The 15657-nt window shown below is 43.5% G+C and overlaps 1 protein-coding gene across 1 annotated transcript in view; it reads right to left on the bottom strand.

The window, feature by feature from the left end:
* LOC137534035 (sperm flagellar protein 1-like) overlaps positions 1–15657 on the bottom strand; it is a 173380-nt gene that overhangs the window by 138362 nt on the left and 19361 nt on the right. Inside the window, exons 3-4 of the mRNA XM_068255360.1 lie at positions 12175–12340; positions 4748–4790 (exon numbers count right to left, since the gene is read on the bottom strand). Of these exons, the coding sequence (XP_068111461.1) occupies positions 4748–4790; positions 12175–12340 (209 nt within the window). The remainder of the gene's footprint in view (positions 1–4747; positions 4791–12174; positions 12341–15657) is intronic.

Raw genomic sequence — 15657 nt, 5'->3', positions numbered from 1 at the left:
AGTGTCCCTTACAACACAAAAGCCACTGTTGATCTTATCCAGGGTACCAAACAAAATCTCTCCCGGAATCTCCCAGAACCTTCCGAAGCTCCACAGAGATCCCAAGAGGGCAGAACAACCACCAGGCTCACATGAAGAACCATCAAGCCCTCCTATGGAACCAATGACTATTCTGGATTCAGAATTACGAGGACACGCATCAAGATCAGGACTTTCAGGGACCACTTCTGGGCATGCAAGCAGGCAGGCCATATCAGAACATGTCTTCACCGAGGAAGCATCTGAGCATGCTGGTAACCGAGGCACACTTGGGCTTTCTGGGTCACAGAGCACATTGGGGTACACCAGCACAGGAGAAACCTCAGAACATGTCAGGGAACTGCCAACCTCAGAGTCCGACACGACAAGACCAAAACCAGTACCGGGCAGAGAATCATCACGAGCAGTGGTCACATATGAGTGGAGCTCCACCAGAGCTGCAAAGGTAGTCAGCACAACAGCAATGCCTACTGAAGTGGGCAACACTTCAGAAGGACTTGGGGGACAAGAGACATCTCCTACAAGTTCTATACCCTTTGGGAGGAACTCGGAGGTCTCCAGGACATCAGACAATACCTCAGGAACATCATTTTTCAAGTTTTCTGAGAAGGATTCTGAACTATTCATGTTACAGGGCAAAACTGGAACTTTATTTTGTGGACAGGGCAGATGTCCCAGGGAAGGTTCCACCATAAACTGAGACTGAATTTCGTCATCATGAGCGGAATGTACAGGAATATTTACTGGAACACACACTGACTCCCTAACTTTAATCTCACTGCACCCAGAATTCTGCGTAGCAGTCAAATTAGCTTGCAACTCCAAAACTGCAGAAAAACAGGTGAGTATAGTAGCAATACCTAGACGAGCCTCTAGGGACACTGCAGGAGACTCTAAACAAGGCCATATTAACTCATCCAGAGTACAGGGTGCAGAATCAGCATTTTCCTCAGAACAAGAAAGGGACTCACAAATGTCAGTGTGATTGGACATCATATTGTTATTCATGGTACAGGGCAGGCTCAGAGAAGCTTTCTCTGGACCCAGCAAAGATGCTTCAGAGTCAGATTCGCAAAACCGAAGCGCTGTCTCACTCTTAGATTCGGCTAACAATGTCAAATTCGAGGAGTCAGAACGCAAAACTTGCGAATCAAAAATCACTTTAGGTTGTGAAACTGACGCTTCCATAGCGCAAACCTCCGCGATCTGCGGGGCAGACTGTAAGGCGTTCAGGATAGAAACACTGGAGCAACTGTCACCAGGCAACGGGCCCTTACAGGTGTGAACAGGGTGAGACAAAGACGCATCTGCAGTAGAAATAGCGACAACATCAGGGAAACAGGCATCAGATCGCAGAGATTCAAACTGCACGCAGTCAGGAGACAATCCTCCAGGATTCGCACAGGAATTAACCACAGTGACACACCCACTCATTTCAGATCGCACAATGTCACGACTCACATGCTTTACCCCAGAAAGGCAGGAACAATCATCCGACAACGATATCTCTTTATTGGAATCAATTGATTGGTGTGTGTGCAACTCATCCAAAATCGTCTGCCATACATAAATCACCAGATCCACATCACCCTCGTCACATTCATCGGAATCAATCAAAAGGTACATAGAATCGAGACAATCATTCAAGACATCTTCGCTTTTTGCGATGTAAAAATCGCAAAAGGCTTTCCAATCAAAATCAAATTCCTCCATCAAGGCCCCAATGTCCCATGAGGCAAATGGAGGTTCAAACAGGCCAGTAACCAGATAATCTCCATATGGGTGGAGTTCAGGAACTAGAACAGATTTTTTAACTGCTTTAACCCTCCTGGCGGTATACTAAAAACCACCAGGGGGCAGCGCAGCCGTTTTTTTTTTTTTTTTTTTTTTAAATCATGTAGCGAGCCTAGGGCTCGCTACATGATAGCTGCTGCTCAGTGGCATCCCCCCAGCCCCGCCGATCGCCTCCGGCGATAGGCGATCAGGAAATCCCGTTCAAAGAACGGGATTTCCTGGAGGGCTTCCCCCGTCACCATGGCGACGGGGCGGGATGACGTCACCGACGTCATGGACGTCGTGGCGTCTAAGGGAGTCCCGATCCACCCCTTGCCGCTGCCTGGAGCTGATAGGCCAGGCAGCGCAGGGGTCTAGGGGGGGGGGGGGCTGTGTTGCGACGCGGATAGCGGCGATCGAGCGCGGGGCGGCGGCGATCGAAGTGCTGACGCAGCTAGCAAAGTGCTAGCTGCGTTCAGCAAAAAAAAAATTATTCAAATCGGCCCAGCAGGGCCTGAGAAAACCTCCTGCGCGGCTTACCCCGAACTACCGCCAGTTAATATAGTGTGCAATCCTACCTATAGTAGGATCCACATAAGCTTTGGATTGAGGCAAAAAACCCGGAGACTGAGAAACATCATTATCATACTGAATGGTTTTGCACATTTCAGACTTGACAGAAATAACCTCTTTATTTGTGGTTGCTATGGGCAACAAATCTTTTGGCTGACAAGCCAAATCAGCAGATTGGCCTGCAAGCACCAACTCATTAACATATGGTAATGACACAGAAATGTTGCATAAGCTAATCTGATCGGCATTTTGCACTGCAGGAAAAAACTCATCTCTGGTTTCAGAGTCCAGTGTCTTAAACCTCTTAAAGACACAGGACCCATATTTGACCAAATCGTAGAAATCGGAAATTCCCTCTACACTGGGAATTTCGGTTTGGCTGGTCATACTGTAACGATTGTGGAATTCTCTCCGTGGTCAGCGCACAAGATGTGCGCTGACACTGCGGAAATCCTCCACAAGCGTATAATCTGCGGGAACCCAGCAAAAGGTGCAATGCACCTGTAGAGGGAAATTCCTGTCGACAGGGGGAGCTGTGGAGTGCAGAGGAACAGCTCCTCTGCCCTGCCACACACGCCAGACAGGAATTGCACGAAGGGAAGAAACGCAGGGCAAGATAGCCCTGAAGGAGAGAGAGCAAAGCGACAGAGGGTATGTGTGTGCACCAATCTAGTCGCCAACCCGCGACAGTGCACACACAACCATGAAGAACAGGAGAGAAGGCAATCGCCAGAGATGACGATCGCTAACAGCGACACAAGACTGAATAAGCACAGATGAGGAATGTATGTATGTCCACCAATCTAGCCGCCACCCTGCGACGGCGGACATACAACAAAGGAAACCAAGTGAGAACGCAATCGCAAGAGAAGCGATTGCGAAAGAGAATGAGCACAGGGACAGATTGTATGTGTGTGCACCAAACTAGTCGCCAACCCGCGACGGTGCATACACAACAACAGATATGAAGTAGGAACGCAATCGCGAGAGAGGCGATTGCCAGAGGTGACACAAGGCTACAGCAAGGCAGAGCACGAGAGTAGCAAAGGCACACCAAAAAATACAATGAGAAGATAAGGAAAATAACAAACGCTAGCTAAACGCGAACACCGCACTCATACGCAACAGTGTACGTGTTTATGCGCGGTCCCCGCGTGATAAGCACAACAGAGACAAGCACGCCTAACTAACCACCAACAAACAAACATGAAACAGAGGACGCGAGCGCTTGCTTAACGGTTACCTCACCGAGCCTCCAGCAAGCGTTCGTAGCAGACAAGACAGACACATGAAAACATGAATACGTAAGAGATACGATCCACTGCTCTTTCCGTCAGAGCGAGTGCGATCCAAGTAAGGCAACAACAGAACAGAGGGGCCTACTAGTAACAACCGCTGCTCTGGTTAGCACCCCACAGTCAGACAGAACAGGCAATACAAATAATGCAATCCTAACTGCACTAGGGAAATGGCCTAGTGCAGTTCCAGGAATTACTCTAGGCTAATCTTCAAACAAAGAGCAAAGCTGACACTCCAGACGAGTGTTACACAGGAACTAACTCTTATGACCAGCCACTTACTGTGGGAAACATAGCTCTTTATGGAGCAAGCCCACAAGGGATGTGGCTAGGCAATCTGCATGACAAACGTATGCAAATTCCTCAGCAGCAAGCTGCACAACTGACAAAAGGTCTCTCTTCCAGAGACCTGCAGAATGCAGACCTGAACAGTGGTCAAAAGGCTGCCTGCCTGCGCAGGCAGCCACGCGGATCCTCACATGTCCGCAACGTTTTGACCTGGTGCAAGAACAATGATACCAGTACTACATGGCCAGAATTTTAATACAACAGGCTTGTTTTATTCTCCTATACAAGACAATTAACATTGATATTGTGATTTTCTCCTGACAGACTGAAAACACCAGAGCTGCAGCCACTAGGGGTACACTTTGTAGGCAGTAGCAGTGTTATGGAGTCTTGCCCAAGGACTCCTTACAGAATAGGCGCTGACTTACTGAACAGCAAGAGCTGTAATTCGAACCCTGATCTCCTGTGTCAGAGGCAGAGCTCTTAATTTCATGCCAAGTGATGCAGTTGCAGTGCTACTGACTATACATGTCTCAAATTATCTGACTATACTTGTACCTTCTACTATGATATTGCTGCTTATGTGTATCTTATGATATATTGTTTCAATGCTTACATTATGTCATGTTATCAATGCCTACCGAACTGTGTTGCTTAGCACTGTGCCAGAGTACTTCTGATTGGCTCTGGATGGATGTTAATACTTTGTTGTTTTAAACAATAAAATTGTTTATTAAAAAAACAAAAAACAAACAGTTAACCCAAACTTGTCTTACCATATGCAGGTTGCGCAGTATGCATGCTGATGGGGTCAGGCTCCTGCAAAGCATAAAACAATACTGTAAAATGTACAGGTTATTCTTACATTCACAAAGTAGAGTACTGTATATTTTTGTGACGTAAGACCATCATGTTGTCAGAAACAAACCACAGACAGGAACTTAATAGAACAATTAATTTGTATAAAGTTATCTTACAGCAAGAGATGTAGCTGGATATTTATTTCCTTTCAAACAGTACTGATTGCCTGTCCTGCTGATCCTCTGCCTCTAATGCTTTTAGCCATAGACCCTGAACAAGCATGCAGATCAGGTCCCCTAACTGAAGCCTTTCTGTATTAGCTGCATGCTTGTTTCAGGTGTGTGATTCAGACATTACAGCAGCCAAAGAGATCAACAGGACTGCTGGGCAACTAGTATTGTTTAAACGGAGATACATATTTCAGTTCAGGTGTCCTTTAAAAAAATGACTTGTATGTCTGTTGAGGCGATCCTCCTCTCCTAATGTTCTGAAAGAGTTAATGTGGCCGCACACCATACAATTAAAAGATCCAATTTTACACCAATTCGATAAATACGATCGGTTGTCCCGAAAAATCAAAAGCTTTTATTTGTTTTCGATTGAGAAATCCGATCGAATTTCCATTTTTTTTTCGATTGTTTGAGATTGGACATGTTGGAAAATTCAGACTGATTTTATCAAGAATTGTATGGTGTGTGATGGAAATTGTGTTCAACCCAACAAAAATTGTATGCAACTATTCAGTACATACCAAACTTTATTTATTCACTTTTTTTCTTGATTTTTTTAAACCATTTTTTTTTATAGTTTACGATCTGTTATGCCGAAATTGCGTCAATCTTAAAAATACGTGTGTGGTACCTCAAATATTCTCAATGAAGCTTCTAAGCAATTGGAAAATTGCATCGGAATGCTCTAATCTAATTAAAATAAAAAAAAAATGTATGGTGTGTGGCCACCTTAAAGGGGCAGTATGGCGAAAAAATTGTAAAATTTAAAATACGTGCAAACATAAACAAATAAGAAGTATGTTTTTTCCCAGAGTAAAATGAACCATAAATTACTTTTCTCCTATGTTGCTGTCACTTACAGTAGGTAGTAGAAATCTGACAGAAGCGACAGGTTTTGGACTAGTCCATCTCTTCATGGAGGGATTCTCAGATATTTATTCATTCATCCATTAGTGAATGGCAGTTGCACTGTCTAACTGCAAAAAAACTGTGTAGCAAGCAGGGATGCTGGCGAGGATCATTGTTTAAATTTTTTTAGGGAGAATAAAAGCCTTGCTGAGAATCCCCAATGAAGAGATGGACTACTTCAAAACCTGTCCCTTCTGTTTCTACTGCCTACTGTAAGTGACAGCAACATAGGAGAAAAGTAATTGATGGCTCATTTTACTCTGGAAAAAAAAGTATTTCTTATTTGTCTATGTTTGCACATATTTTACATTTTACAATGTTTTGCCATAGTGCCCCTTTAACTCTAAAACAATATGCAAATCCGCTGTACTGACTTCAATGGTTGTGTTTAGTGCAGGGGTTGGAATCTAATGAAGCCAGTACAACAGCACAATGGCCTCAATTCACTAAGCTTTATCAAACACTTTATCAAATGTTTGATAATTTACCTCATGGGTAAAATCTAATTTTGAATTCACTAAAGTGTTATATATTTAGTAAATGTTTTATCGATAAAACGTTCAATAAATCTATAACACCTCAGTAAATTCAAAATTAGATTTTACCCATGAGGTAAATTGTCAATATTCGATAAAGTGTTTGATAAAGCTTAGTGAATTGAGGCCAATGTGAATGAGTATCTCTAAAGGCTCGTACACACATCCAAACAATATGCCCAACTATCATTTGAACTTGGAAACTTGGTCTGTTTGAAGACAGTTGCGCGTGTGTACGGCTGACAAACAACACGACGACCAACTGATAACAGGTGCTTTGCCTGGTGGATCAACCTGCACAGCTATCTTGCAAGTTGACCACATGTGTACAAGTCGTTTGAACAACTTTGTTGTTTTTGAATGCGGACATGTTGTGCATTTTGTTGTTTCGCTTGCAGAATTGGTTGTTTAGCTGATTGGTGTGTGTGTATGTACTTGTCGTGCAAACAACTTGTTATGCGGTTGGTCATGTTGTGCGGTTGATTGTGCATTATATTGGACGTGTGTATGCCTTAAAGCGGATCCGAGATGAAAAACTAACTATAACAAGTAACTTGTCTATATATCTTATCTAAAGTTTAAATAGTTTACACAGCATATCTAGCTGCATACAGCTTCAAACGTTTATGATTATTTATTCCTGTGATATTATTATTTTTTTTTTTTATTTATATAGCGCCAACATATTCCGCAGCGCTTTACAAAGCACAATAAGACGACAAGGGGAACATAGGTACAACTAACAAATGTACAGCAGAGTTCCAAGCAGCACAAATATTGTTACAAGAACAGTAAACATTAGGAGGATGACCCTGCCCTTGCGGGCTTACAATCTAATGGGTTGTGGGGGACACACTAGGTAAGGGGGTGGAGGATGGATGAGGCAGTGATTCTTTGCCTCTGATTACATTGTGATAGAGAAGTAAATAAAGGCTATAGAATGTTATAAGCTTGTCTGAAAAGGTGTGTTTTAACAGTGCGTTTGAAGATGTCCAGGTTTGGAGCATGACGTACAGGCTGTGGAAGAGAGTTCCAGATAAGGGATGATGCTCGTGTAAAGTCCTGGATGCGAGCATGAGAGGAGGTGATCAGCTTAGAGGCCAGGAGAATTTCTTGGGAGGAGCGAAGGTTGCGGGAGGGACAATATCTTGAGATTAGTGAGGAGATGTATGGAGGAGACAACTCATGAATGGCTTTGTATGTTAGAGTCAGGAGTTTAAACTGGACCCTCTGGGTAATGGGTAACCAGTGTTGAGAATGGCACAGTGGGGCTGCATCGGAAGAGCGTGTGGAAAGGTGAATGAGGCGGGCCGCTGAATTTAGAAGGGATTGGAGAGGTGCTAGCCTGTTTTTTGGTAGGCCACAGAGCAGAGTGTTGCAGTAGTCTAGGCGGGAGACGATTAAGGCATGAACAAGCATTTTGGTGGCTTCTTGTGTGAGGAAGGGACGGATACGGAATATATTTTTGAGCTGGAAATAGCAGGTGGTGGTTAATGAGGCAATGTGAGGTTTAAAGGAGAGCTCTGAGTCAAGTATAACCCCCAAGCAGCGGGCCTTAGTGGTTGAGGTTATTGGGGTGTTGTCTACCGTTATGGTTGCAATTGGTGGGAGTGTAGATAGCGATGGTGGAAAAATTACAAAAAAAAATTACAATTTCCGTTTTAGTCATGTTGAGTTTGAGGAAGCGGGAGGACATGAATGCAGAAACGGCACGTAGACAGTCGGGGACTCTGGATAGTAGTAAGGACAGGTCAGGAGCTGAGAGATAGATTTGGGTGTCATCCGCATAGAGGTGATACTGGAAGCCAAAAGAGTTAATTAGTTGTCCCAGGCCACGGGTGTAGATTGAGAAAAGAAGTGGCCCGAGGTACAATGAGGGCAGCCATGTTCTGTTTATCACATTGTCACAGGCTCAGGGCTGGAGATGCTATCAGCTTGTCTGTGTGTAAATTCAGTCCCCTCTCCTCCTCCCTCCTCCCCTCTGCCTCTGAAATCAATGGCTAGTGACCTCTTCCTCCTCCTGCCCAGACTGAGCTCCCAGCAGCCCTTGCTACAGTGCCAAGGCACAAAAGGAACTGTGGGCGAGGCTTGTTTAGTTTATAGGGAATTAGAGTATTAAAACAAAACAAAAAAAGTATTTGGTTTGAGGAATGCCCTATAAACTATATGAAAGGAACACAATTATGCAATGAGTAAAAGTTTATCTCGGGTCCACTTTAAAGAGAGTCTACCTCTTTTTATTTCAGGATCCTCTTCAGCCTGAAAGATGATTCGCCACGTTCCGCAGCAGAATGAGGTCTTTATCCCCCCCAAATCCCGGGGCAAAATTCTACAGCTTTTCAGGCCACAGATTTTGCTGCCCGGGGGAGGCAAAGCTTTGCGCTGTAGCTCTGCCTCCAGTCGCATCAATCTCTGAGGATTTCCGCCTTTCCCCACCCCTCTCAGTGAGAGAAGAGTGAGAGGGGCGGGGAGAGGCACATTGTTGGCAAGCATATTTAATGTGCTATTAAGATGGCCTGGGTGCTAAAAATGGTGCTCGGTTCACTTTTAAAGGGAACTAAGCACCATTTCTTTTCCTGGAAATTCTTCTGGCTGTCAACAACTTATGCATCTATCACCGCGGAGGCCCCATCGGCTTCTTTCTCTTCTGACCCAATGGTTACTTCGTGTGTGCGTGTCCCTAGCAACCAGGATGCGCACACATCTTCTGGCAGTACTGCAGGGCGGGGGCATTCTGGCAAGCGTACGCCCTATGCTCTCAGACATCGGAGAGTTAGCCTCAGCTGACATGTCTAGTCAGCTGACACTTAAGCAGGTTGTAAACATCGTGTCAGCTGATCAGGTTGTCAGCTGACACTCGAGCTGGTTGTTAACTTGTGTCAGCTGATCAGTTGTGAACTGACACTCAGGCAGGGCTGCTCTGTGTATGATTGGTTGCTGTGATGTGTGGCAGGCCATTGATTGGTTGCATGCTTGTATTTAAAGCCTGCTGTGACACTTTGATGTTGCCCGTGATAGCTTTGGCTGTTTGCTCACTGCTGGGTGAGTTATTGTTATATTGGATTATTTGTGTATCGACCTTGCCTGAAAACCGACTATTCTCTCTGATTGCTGCCTGTATTGACCTTTGCCTGGAAACCGATTACTCTCTGATTGCCGCCTGTACTGAACCTTTGCCTGGAATTTTACTACTCTTTGATCTCTGCCTGGACCGACCTTGGATTGCCTGACTTTGCTATTGCCTGCACACTGTGTACCTTAATATCTCTGATCTTACGTGTATGAACTTGGATTGTTACTGGACTTGCTCTTTGTCTCTTGTTTGGGTCTGGTGAGTTATCTAGCTCACTCTATGTTCAGCATCTATACCTTGCACCTACAAGGCCTGGGTGTAACTGAAGTCCGGAAGGTGTTGTTTCACTACCTCCCATTCAAGCAGGAATGCACCACATAAGGTGAAGAAGGTGGTGTTAGATTGGGGCATAGTAGCTGATCTGCGAGCTGATATCCTGCCAGGCCTGAAACTGGCTTGTAATAGCTATAGGAGCTGCCATGTCCCCCCTCCCCTTCCTTATTTGCAGTTGCTATCGCAGATGCTATCTTCACACATTCCCTCTAGATAAGCTCTTTGAAGAAGTTGTCCTAATTACCCGCCACGTCTGTTGATGAAAAGCTATTGTTTACTTCTTGCTACTGAGTGCACTAAAACAATTACTTAAAGGGAACCAGAGAGGATGCAATATACATACCTGGGGCTTCCTCCAGCCCCATACGCACGGATCGCTCCCACGTCGCACTCCTCCGCTGCCTGCATCAGCCGCCACCGGGTCCCGTCATTGCCGCGAGTCGGCAAGTCGGCCGGCGGACGCAGCCAATTCTCCGCATCACAGGGTGCTCTCCCCATACAGATACGCATGTGGCTGTTAACTGCGCAGCCGCATGCGTACATGTATGGAGGGAGCCCCTGTGATGCGGACAATTGGCCGCGTCCGCCGGAAGTGACGGGTCCGGTACCGGCGGATCCAGGAAGCTGAGGATGGCGGCGTGGGAGCGATTCAGGCTTATGGGGCTGGAAGAAGCCCCCGGTATGTATAAAATCTGTTTCTTTTTTCACCCCCCGTTCCTCTCTGGTTCCCTTTAAAGAGGAAAATCTTAAAATTTAAAACACATACAAATAAGAAGTACATTTCTCCCAGAGTAAAATGGGCCATAAATTACTTTTCTCCCATGTTCCTGTCACTTACAATAAGAAATAGAAATCTGACATTACCGACAGATTTTGGACTAGCCCATCTTCTCATAGGGGGGTTCTCAGGGTTTTCTTTATTTTTAAAAGCACTTAGTGAACGGCAGTTGCTCTGTCCAACTGCCAAAATAGTGTACAGTGAGCAGGGAGGCTGGTCAGCATCTTTGTATAAATCTTTTTCAGGGAATGTCTTTATAAAGAATAAAGGCCATGCTGAGAATCCCCTATGGAGAGATGGACTAGCTAGCCCAACACCTGTCAGTAATGTCAGATTTCTACTACCTACTGTGAGTGACAGGAACATAGGAGAGAAGTAATGTATGGCTCATTTTACTCTGGGAAAAATGTACTTCTTATTTGCATGTGTTTTAAATTTTAAGATTTTTGTGACAGTTCCTCTTTAAGTCCTTAGCTGTCTGAAATCTCTGCGGGCAGGCCAGACGGGCAGGCCTGCTGAAGTAGGCTAATACAGTGTTCTCAACATTTTACTGATATGTACCCCTTTTAAAGCCCTGTACTCACCAAGTACCCCCTAGCACAGTAAACATTATCACAAGTACCCCTTTACAAATATATATTTAATCATAATACATGATAATTGGTTATAAACAATTTCCAAGCATTTACTATTGCTTTTAATTAGCTCAAATACTAAGTTGGTGTTGTTGAAATAAGATTTATCATTTTCTAAAACTCTAAATTTGTTATTCTTGGTTATGTATATCAAGCCCGAGTACCCCCTGCAACCATCAGGAGTACCCCCTGGGGTACGCGTACCACACGTTGAGAACCTAGGGGCTAATAAACCTGTGCTAAACTTTAAATGTAAGAATAAAAGGTAAAATTAAAGGTTTTTTAAATAATGAGACATATTGTTGGCATGCATTTTTTATGTGCTATTGAGATACCCTGGGTGCTACAAATGGTGCTCGGTTCACTTTAAGATATCATTCATGCTAGTGGTTTGTGGTATCTGTTGTATTGCAATGTGTGGCCACCAATCTTCTAACTGGTGGGAAACTGACTCTGACAGTGAATGGGGCAGTATTTTAAACAAACAAACATACTGCTGTGAGACAAGGCATCGAACAGCAGGGCAGAACTGCAGTGGGAAAGTCAGCAATGTTCACAATAAAACATTACTTAACACGGCACTAAAACCAGGGGCGTAGCAATAGGGGGTGCAGAGGTAGCGACCGCATCGGGGCCCTTGGCCCAGAGAGGCCCTCCCTCAACTACAGTATTAGTTCTCTATTGGTCCTGTGCTCATAATAATCAATTGTTATGTACAGAGTGCTTGGCGGGCCCCATTGTAAAACTTGCATCGGGGCCCACAGCTCCTTAGCTAAGCCACTGACTAAAACAGTAATGCAGCACAAATTATATGTATTTTCAAAGTAGTGTCTTTGTCACTAGGTTTGGTCAATATTTGTAAAGAGCCAATTGTCACACAAATCCAAGTAGCTAATTAATCAGGAAACCTTCATTTGCTGTGCCAGCCTCTCTCTCTGGCTCCTATCTTGCAGTCTTTCATTGATCTTCTGTCGCAGAGTGTACAGGACTGGCTCAATCACTCCAGGAGAATTGGTAATCAGCTTGCGGATGACGTCATCTGAGACGTGGAAGTTCAGCTTGAAGAATACTTTGCTGTATGTTAACAAGAAAAGAGTAATTACCAGCATTGCTTGTAACAAGCCTGTAAATGCTTGAGTATCTTTGCTTTAAAGGGCAAATTAACACAAACAGAGATTGATGCATATGGAAAACATAAACAGATGCACAGACGTAAACACAATTATTTGACAAATTGCAAGAAGTTTAAAACTGGTTTACAATTCAAGACTTTGCTATTCTAATAATTCTTCACAGGACAAGTACACAAAAAAATTAATAAAACGACATCTGTTTTTATACACTCCATATTTTGTGTTATGTGTTGATATTTTTATGTTGCTACTTCTTGGTGACAGGGGTAGTGTTTTAGGCACATTGCTTTGAAAGAGATGAGACTGAATCAGTTTATTTATTATAGATCATTCCCCGACATTATCCTATCAGTTGACACAATGTAATGTTCACAAAAATTAAAAACAGTTGAAAATTCACAAAAAAAAAAAAAAAAAAAACAGTTGAGCTTTGATGCACTTAAAGTTCAGCTGTTTTCTTTAGCTGGCACTGAAGTGGCCTCAGGAAATTGGTGTGTCTCATGAAATGCATTGCCATAGTGGGAATAAACTTCATTTTCTTGAAACATTCTGTCAACTGCTTGAGATGTCACCTACATGTTTACAGTTTTATTGATTTTAATGTATTGTATCACATTCGAGCACCCGTTTCCTCCACCCCATTTACTGTGCACCCATCTTTGAAGGGAGGTGGCCATACACTGGTCGATTTGCCATCAGATTCGACCAACAGATAGATCCCTCTCTCATCGAATCTGATCAGAGAGGGATCGTAAGGCCACCTTTACTGCAAACAGATTGTGAACCGATTTCAGCCTGAAACCGTTCACAATCTGTTGTGGTGGTGCTGCTGCTGCCGCCCCCGCCCGCCCGCATACATTACCTGCTCCGCCGGCGCGACTCCAGTCCCCCAGTCACCGCTGCTCTGTCTGCGCTCTGGTCTCCAGGTCCGGCATGCCTCACTTCTTCTAGCCTGGCAGGAAGTTTAAACAGTAGAGGGCGCTCTACTGTTTAAACTTCCTGCCGGGCTAGAAGAAGTGAGGCATGCCGGACCTGGAGACCAAAGCGCAGACAGAGCAGCGGTGACCGGTGTTCCAACATTTTTGCATACCCGACAGAATAGCATACATATGCTACTGAGCATGTGCAAAGTCATGCAGGGGATACATTAACCCCAAAATACCCATCAGCAGCATTAACCTTTTCAACCCCAGTTAGATGCCTGTGTGCTGATGTGCAATCTCCACTATCCAAGTGGACATAGAGTTAGAATAAAAAGTTGTCCGAGCGAAGCGAGGACCGAGCCCGCAGCCCAGCGAGCGAAGCGAGCGGGCAAGGGGACACTGATTTTACTAACAAGGGGTATATCACTTTAAATGTATGCTATTCTGTCAATGTATGCTAGTTAGTTGGAACACTGGGAGACTGGAGTCGCGCCGGCGGAGCAGGTAATGTATGCAGGCTCTATTGCAACGGTCGTCGGGCACTCGAACGCCGCTAGCGATGCGCTCTTTACCCGCGGGCGATCGACGGTTATTTTCCACACGGCGCGATGGACGGGATCGGACGAAATGGATCGAAATTCGACGTGTAGCGTGAACGATTGGCAGCAGATTCGATCCCAGTGATCGAATCTGCTGTCGAAACGGGCGCAAATCGGGCCAGTGTATGGCCAGCAGAGCTTAGTCAGTGACCCTGTTTTTCACGCAAGAGCAACTCCACCAATGGTGAGGTCAGATTGCCCAAGTGGAAATAGGTTTTCTCCACTTGCTCCATTGGTGATTGCATTTGTAGTAACGCCCTCTTTGTATTATCCACCTTCTAGACCAGTGTTTCTCAACATTGTTATAGTGTGTGCCCCTTTACTGATGACTGAGTTGACCGAATACCCCCTACAGTGGTTATCATCATCTTAAGTACCCCTAAGATGCTGGGCAAGTCAAACAGGTGTTCCCATTTTATACACTAATTAGGAAGAACAGATGTCTGACTACCCAGAACATCAGTCTTTCAGATGAACAATGTGTTTGTATGAGGAAGAGAGACTTTGTAGTTCACAGATAGTAGGTGTCATTATTTGCAAGACCTTATGTCTCCTAACTGGAAATAACAGGCACTATAGGTCCAATATCTGTATGGAGTAATGCACAACTGCAGTAAGCTAAGCTACACTAAAGATTTTTCCGTTTAAAGAGTTTACTTCTAAAGGCAATACTTATAATTTACACAAATCACCCAGATTGCCTTCAGAAATTATCTGGTTTAGTTTTAGGTTTACAAATTCTGAAATGTATGTTGTTAACTCTTTGTAAATGGGTAGTAAACATATTTAATTTATTCATGTTGCTTATACACCACTGTATTTTGTTTAATCCCTTATGGCGTCATGTAGCTAATATAAGTAGAGGGAGATAAGATGAAGAATAGCATTTATTTTTAAATTACATTATTGTAACAATAATCCAATATCTTAATTGTATCTCATTCAATTGTGCTTAAATATGTTTTTCTCTGTGCAATTAGCCAGCCTTTGTTACTTTCGTTTCCTTGGACCTCTGGGAATCCTTATTTACCGTACATTCTTTTTCTTCTCCTTGAAGTTTAAAAAACCAGTGGCACAAAACAATCACAATATAAAATGAAATATATACAGAGGCTCTGTATTATAACTGTCTATTTTAAGTAACAGTCTTCAGTCCTTAGCATAATAAAGTTCAACGGACCCTCATCTGGTGATTCATTTGTAATTTGTAATTTAATTTTACCTCCACTACAGTTATAATTCATGTATGTGTTTTAAAAATAATACCCTAGCAAATACATCTCCTCATAAGTTACTTTCTTAGTAGAGTAATCACACTGAAAAAAACTTTTTTTTCTCATTATGCTCACTTCTTTTTAATATACTGATGTAAGCGGAGAATGGTTATACAGGATCTTCTCAAAAAATTAGCATATTGTGATAAAGTTCATTATTTTCTGTAATGTACTGATAAACATTAGATTTTCATATATTTTAGATTCAAATACACACAACTGAAGTAGTTCAAGCCTTTTATTGTTTTAATATTGATCATTTTGGCATACAGCTCATGAAAACCCAAATTTCCTATCTCAAAAAATTAGCATATTATATCCGACCAATAAAAGAAAAGTGTTTTTAAAACAAAAAAAGTCACCCTTCAAATAATTATGTTCAGTTATGCACTCAATACTTGGTCGGGAATCCTTTTGCAGAAATGACTGCTTCAATGCGGCGTGGCATGGAGGCAATCAGCC

Source organism: Hyperolius riggenbachi, chromosome 10 (genome assembly GCF_040937935.1).
Source record: "Hyperolius riggenbachi isolate aHypRig1 chromosome 10, aHypRig1.pri, whole genome shotgun sequence".
Taxonomy (NCBI): domain Eukaryota; kingdom Metazoa; phylum Chordata; class Amphibia; order Anura; family Hyperoliidae; genus Hyperolius; species Hyperolius riggenbachi.
This window is presented reverse-complemented; position numbering and strand designations above follow the sequence as displayed.